At 30.1% G+C, this 7,553-nt stretch overlaps 1 protein-coding gene across 1 annotated transcript in view; it reads right to left on the bottom strand.

Moving 5' to 3' along the window:
* Window positions 1–216: 216 nt before the first annotated feature.
* LOC131074963 (peroxisomal (S)-2-hydroxyacid oxidase GLO4-like) overlaps window positions 217–7,553 on the bottom strand; it is a 41,831-nt gene continuing 34,494 nt past the window's right edge. The window contains exons 8-11 of the mRNA XM_059216528.1: window positions 4,063–4,132; window positions 3,740–3,840; window positions 833–937; window positions 217–569 (exon numbers count right to left, since the gene is read on the bottom strand). Coding sequence (XP_059072511.1) covers window positions 411–569; window positions 833–937; window positions 3,740–3,840; window positions 4,063–4,132 — 435 coding nt within the window. The 3' untranslated portion in view covers window positions 217–410. The remainder of the gene's footprint in view (window positions 570–832; window positions 938–3,739; window positions 3,841–4,062; window positions 4,133–7,553) is intronic.

Here is a 7,553-nt window from a genome sequence, read left to right as displayed (position 1 = left end):
TTTTTGTTTTCCAATACAAGAGCACAAACTTTAAGTTGAACCTCTTCAACTAAGAGCCAAAGACTGAGGAATGGGCTTATTAAGAATCTTTTAACTTCACTAGCAGATCAAGGGTCCATTGACATTTTAAAATATTTAAATATTTCTAAAAGCTTTGAAAGCTTATTAGATTGGTTTTCAAGATAGATCGATAATTGACAAAACTTCTTGAATATATTAGTAGCATAAAAGAAAACCAACTATATTGTTGAAGTGAAAATTATTAACAAAGCTACTTAAATGTTTCAATAGCTTGATTGTCTCTTTTATGAATGACTCTTCAAATTCACGTTGTACTAATAAAGAGAAATTAACATATATGTTCAACTCTCATCTTTGTGTTTAAAATATCATAGCAATAAACTCATCATTTAATAATGAGTTTGGACATGAGATCTAGAGATATCTTTGAGAGAAGGACAACCAGTAAGAGACATGGCCAATTCAAGCTCGTCATTAAGCATATCTAACACTTTCTTAACACCACTTTGCCCATCCACCGCAAGACCATATATTATTGGCCTTCCCACCTACAATGTAATTGAATGTTAATTTGAAAAGAAATTAAGACTCATAATTGTATGTAAAAAATAATAATGAAGTCATGTGAAGTCAATCAATTTTTTGATGGAGGATTTTTCATCCACAAAATTGTTCTAATTATCTAACATGAAAGAATGGGTCTTAAACTAGTGAGTGAATTCTTACCATATTTCAATTGTACATCAAAAATTTGTATATATAAATGCCTCTGAAAATATGTCAAATGTGCAAGATAGATGAGTTTACACACCAGAACTGCTTGTGCTCCTAGAGCCAATGCTTTGAGCACATCTGTACCATGACGAATGCCACCATCAACTAGTACAGGGACTCTTCCTCGTACAACATGGACAACCTGCTTATAATAAGTATGTGTGTTAGTGTATTTTAATGTTGTGGAAAGTATGGAGATACCATTAAATTGACAAAATAATGAAAATGTATTCAGTAACACTTTCTTTTGTATAATATTCAATGTTGTCGATCATTGAAAATAGAAATGGAAATAGAATTTGTGTATAGTTTATGGTATTGGATAATCTATTTTTTAGTTTACATATGGTTTTTAGTTTATGAGACTACCTCTACTTTCAACATACATGCAAGAGGCAATTTATTGTACTTCTAATAGAGGCCATGCATCCTATTCTTGTAAGATTTGAACCTATGGCTTCTTTTTTAAGGCTGCAAATTCTCCACCATTACAAAAACTATTATACAGAAGAAAAAATAAAGTAATACTATTTATTTTTTGTAATATTCATCATTATTATTTACTATATATATAAAGAAATTATAAAAATACTTGATAAACTAAAAATTTTACTCAAGATAAGTTTACTTGAAATAGATGTTGAAGTAAAAAATGACATTTAAAATTTGAAAGGTTATGAAATCCACTAGTGTTCCATACTCAATTCCAATTCTATAAACCAAAAAAGATGTTGTTGCTGAAAAATAATATATAATCGATTCATCCTCTATGCCGAAAAAATTTCTCTATTTCAAGATGAAATATAATAGTTTACTACTATTTTCTTTACAGAACTGGAGTACTGTTCTATACGCCCTACTTGTGCAAAATCTCAATGACATGCTCCATCATATCCATAATGGGACAATGAGGAAAACAATGATAAGCAGTTCAATATCAGCCCTAATCCTTTTTCAATTAAGATCCCCTCAAGTCATTAATAATATCATTTTGAATGGTTCTTGAAAGACTATTGGCCCATTTGTATACTTTCAATTACATAATAGTCAATATTACTAGCCCATTTATAGAACACTAAATATTATGATCATCTTAAATATATCAAAGATTCCCAAAACAAGAAGTTCTTCTCTTTTAGCAATTTAACAATAGCCTAGTAATTGCAAATTAAAGAGTCCAAATGGAGAAAACCCTCTCCATGCTACCTTGTCTCGATTCTTAGATCATTCTTTATAGTGGTAATGAGCAATTATAATAAATGAAAGTTCAATCTAACAAGAAAAAATAATTTATTATACATTATATTATAAATTGTTATATTGTAATTATATAAATAACTTCAAAGAAGTTGGCTATACATTTAACAAGTAATGTATCTCCACTGAAAATGATAATGTTATTTTCAAAATTAAATTCTAAAATATTTAGTGGTTTTGATTTTAAATATACAAGTTAGGGTGTGTATTCTTATTGTGACAAAACCTTCTATGAAATTTTATACTACAAGTTGTGCGTGAATATAATACAACAAGAAACTAGCATTGAGTTTTTTTAGTGGTCCCTCTTTGCCTAGTAGATCTTTACAATGTAGATACTCACGTAGCTCACTCATATGAAGCAAATCATGATCTTGACTGCATGTTGATGTTCAGTCTTCTTTCTAACTTGACATGTCTACTATATTATTTTTGGTTGTAACATCTCATGTACTTGGAAGGTTCATGTTATCGTTAGGATGGCTTTGTACAATGAATATTGTGATTATATATTTACATATTTTGCTACTTATGATCTCGTATCTATAACTTTATATGATATCACATTAGTGTGTTATTATAATAGAAATAAATATTAGATCAAATATGTACTTAGCCAACTACAAGTTAGTAACCCATTATCTAAGTCATTGAGGAGAATCGCATGTCTTTAAGTATGTTTCATTACAATGGGTGATCTTGTATTAACACACTTAAAAAGACTTCTAAAGTGTAAGAAAATGAGCCGCCCTCAAACTAAAGATGAACCAAACACCAAGAGGGATGGTATCTTAGTGGTAGAACACCCAAATGACAAATGAGGGGTCATAGGTTCAAATCCTAGCTAGTCCATTACAAGTTTAACATTCTATTAGAGCCAATTCAAGCCAAGTTAGGATCCTTGAGCACTGTAATATCATTCAAGGGGGTGTTGAAAAATGAGCCACTCAAACCAAAAATATACCAAACATCAAGAGGGTTGGTTACAACTTAGTGGTAGAGTACACCACTAGCAAATGAGATCTATCCTAGGTTCAACTCTTAGCTAGTCCATGAAAAGTTTAATATGGGCCTAGAGCCCTAGACTATCATTACATTAGTTGGAATTTCACATATTATTTTTTGAAAGTGTTGCAAAATGTTAGAACAAGATTTTCATTAAGTTTTCTATGTAGCTAAGATCGTCCACCAAGAGAGCTAGAATAATAATAGCCTCACCAAAATGCTTGATAAATAGAGTAAGATCTGATTGGCTCTTAGATAAAACTATTTTTCTAAATGTTTAATACTATATAAGAATTTTTTCAACCTGTAAACAAAATATTTTTTATCTTGAACAACTCAAAAGAACGTTTTATATATTGATTTATTTTATGCAATCCATGTCGCGTTGCACAATTGCCACTAGCATATATATCTTAAATTTTAATTTAATCTATATAAAATACGTTGAGAAATATCGTTCTCGAGCTACCAATTTTTAATCAATTTTACAAATAAACGCCTCCAAAAGGGACATCTCTCCACATATTTTATATAGATTAAATTAAAATTTAAGACATATATGCTAGTTTAATTATAGTCCACTCGGATTGAATACTCGTCTAACAATAACATTCAATAACCTTCAAAAATATTAGTTTAGACAACAAAATCCTTTGTACAGAAGGAACGATAGATAACTAACCTCTTCAAGAATAGTAATAGTTGCTGGAGAATAATCAAGTTGACGAGCACCATGATTGGAAACAACAATTCCAGCAGCTCCTGCTTGTATGGCCAATTCAGCTGTTGAACATGAACAGAATTGAAGTTATTGTTTTTAATATTTTCTTTTAAAACCTGGCTTAAAGGCTATTCTTCAAATAAACAAGATAAATTTAAATGCTGGGTCATGGCCAGAATTTATTGAGATTGTAAGAGATGTACCATAACATTAGGTGGAGAACACTCAAATCCAATGAAAGAAAATTCAGAAAATGAAAGATGAATTTCTACATGAATACTAACCATCCTCAGCAGTCAGTATTCCCTTCAACAAAATTGGTAAATTTGTGATTGATTGCAACCACTTAATATCCTGCACCAACTCAATAATACAAATAGAGTTAGGCATGTTGCAGATATCATAATGTATTTTAAAGCCGAAAACTCAATTTTGGGGCTTCTAGAGAGTTATTGGTCGTATTCTAGATAGTAACCATATAACAAATAGGGTTTGAAGAATAGAACAACAAACACACACTGAATACTTTATTCACTAGAGAATATATATATATATATATATATATATATATATATATATATATATATATATCAACAGTCATTTTATAATTGTGCTAAGGAGTTTTACAACAATGAATATGATTGACAACAAATTGGAACTATTGACAACAAATTAGAGAAGATTAATGAGTGCCAACTGACAGACTAACAAACATGTTTACAATCATTTACTGACAATATACATTATAGGCATAGTTCTTTTATAAATTATTCTCTAACACTCCTCCTCAATGAATAATTAAATTTTGATGGACTTCTAACATATCTCTATATAGTACAAACTTTATCTTACCCAATGGCTTAGTGAATAAATTAGTCACATGGTCATGTGTTACAATATTGTAGAACTTTATCTTGCCCAATGACTTAGTGAATAAATCAGTCACATGGTCATGTGTTACAATATTGCAAAACTTTATCTTGTCCAATGGCTTAGTGAATAAATCAGTCACATGGTCATGTGTTACAATATTGCAGCTCTATCTTTTGTGACTGAATCTTTTTTTAATAAAATGATGTTGTGTTTCGATGTGCTTTGATCTTGCATCATAAAATGGACTATTTACTAACTTGATTGAACTTTGAATTTCACATTTAATTGGAGTTGGCCCTTCTTGCTCATGTCCAATATCTTCAAGAATACACTTTATCCAAACAACTTCACAAGTAGTACATGCAATGCTTTGTACTAGGATTTGATAAAAGACAAGGAAATAATGCTTACACCTATGATGAATGCATGACTGTTTGTTGATTTACAATCATCTAAATCATCTACCCAATCAAAATATGAAAAACCTATCAACTCAACATCAATTGAAATGGTTAGTATATTCAATGCCCAAATTTATGGTACCTTGTAAGTTTTGAATGTCTCTTTTTGTATCTTCTCAATTAGGCCTAAGAAGTTTAGTCACGAGTTAGCTAAGTATACTAAGTATGTAATATCAGGTGCAGTTTTAGGTCTTGTAGTGATTGGATAGTTCAAACTTCTCACCATCTGTCTATGAAAGTCCTATTGACTTTTGTAGTGCAATTGTCAATAGAAAAATTTAAATATTGCTCTAATGAAGTAGATACAACATTATAATCCTACATATCAAAAGGTTGGATCAGTTTCTTTGCATACTCTGAGTAATCAAAGTCTTACCATATTGTCTTTATACTTCAATTCCTAAATAATAATACATTTTTTCAAGATCTTTCATTTAAAATGCTTATGATAAATCTCTTTTTATTCCATCAATCAACTCCATAGCACTTCTTGTTATGATTAAACTATTCATGTAGAATAAAATCAAAACAACATTTCCATGTTCATCTTTATTTATGTAAAAAAATGAATCATTTTAACTCTTGATATACCCTTGTTGAAAGAAGAATTTATCAATCTTCTCATATCATGACCTTGGTGCCTATTTGACACCATACAATGCTTTCTATAACCTACGTATCGAATGCTAGTTTTTTTTATTTACAAATCCTGAACAAGATAGATTCTTCTTTTAAATCACCATTAAGAAATGTTGATTTGATAGCCATTTGATGTAGACCCGAATTGAACTTAGTATAAAGTGCAATCATGAGCCTTATATTGTTTATTTTAGAATAGGTGTTGTAGAATCATAAATTATTGACCCTACAATTTCACATCATGTTTAGCACTCATTTTAAATAGTTCATATGCTTGATCATGTTTGAATATGCTCAATCGAGGACCTATATGGCAAAATTTATCAAATTCTTGATTTTCAAGCCCTTTTAAACATATGTTATTCTTGGATTAGTGCATCCAATGCCAACGTCCCAACTTTTCCCCTTTGAATTTTGGGATTTCAATTATAAGTCTTTGATAACCCTAAAACCCAATCATGTTTGTTGGTCTTCGCTTAATTTATTTGAAGGATATGAAGTCATATATAAGGACACCATTTTTTATTCATAAACTAGTATGAAATAATTTGATCTCTAGCATACACTTTGAGATAAAGAATCTTTGTGGATTGTTGACATAAGTGAATCTCAAGCATATTTTCTAGTATTAAATTATAACAAGGTCATTATTTTATTTTTTTTATCTATTATCATCGCTATGTTGTTGCATTGACACTTATAGGACTTTCATAATATTATTACATCACCACCCTTATGTGGAGCTCCTTGAGTAGATTTCATACCTATTATAATATTATCATTTTAACATTTATCATTGATTTAGCCTCTATCCTTGCAAGGGGACGCACTTTATCTTATCATCGTTGTTGTTAAGATAGGAACACTAACATAGGGTTTCACTTAGGCAAACCACTATACAACACAACCGTTTATCTTTTTTTTCTTGTGTGCAGAGTTAGATCCAGTTGTGAGGAGATACAAGAAGGCATAGAAAACATTAATAGATATTTCTAAATTTTAAATAGACAAAAACTTTGGGACTTTGGTTCCCAACACCTGTCCTACCAATTTGACCCAATTTTTTAGGAGACGAGTGTACAAAGGTTCTTGATTTAATTTCTAGTCATCTCTTGAGCATCCACAACCATCAAAGACAAGCGTCTAGCACTTTTGTCCTACATAGTCAGCTTCAAATTTTATTTTGAAGTTCTTCTCCATGTCCACATTCCATATTTGTGTTACTATTTTTGTATTTTATGTTGTATTTGTTTCATTCTATCAAGCTTAGTCATTTAGATATTATTAGCATAGTTCATTTGCACACACTTCACAATCCTAAAGAAGACTAAACACTTAACATCTTAGGCTCTCCCTTGTAGATACAAGCCTTATGTTCTTTTTTATATTCTCAATTACATGATGGAAAAGACCTTGATCCTAGGTAAATATATTGTTTAGTCTAGGATCACTTTTCCTACATGTCATTTTTGGTGAATCCGACATATCATACAATCACACATTTTTTTTACTTCTAGGCATTCTTGCATTTTATCAATTTGTTAATTAGTTACATATTTCATTATCATTACTTGAATTTTTCTAATTACACTTTAATTTATTGCATAATGAAATTTAAAAAAATATTTTTAACATGCTTTTCTTTCCTAAAAGCTTTAATAGATGTTGTATGGTGTACCTTTGGTACGTGTTGGGACTTTAAAAATTTGTCTAATTTTGAAGACCCAAGCTCAAAATTTTGTAGGTTGCATTTAGAATCGCCTTGTCGAGCAAGCTTGAGTAGTTGTTTTTGTGAGCTCATA

The sequence above is a fragment of the Cryptomeria japonica genome, chromosome 2, assembly GCF_030272615.1.
Source record: "Cryptomeria japonica chromosome 2, Sugi_1.0, whole genome shotgun sequence".
NCBI lineage: Eukaryota > Viridiplantae > Streptophyta > Pinopsida > Cupressales > Cupressaceae > Cryptomeria > Cryptomeria japonica.
Note: the sequence above shows the minus strand (reverse complement) of the source record. Positions and strands in the feature narration are given on the sequence as shown.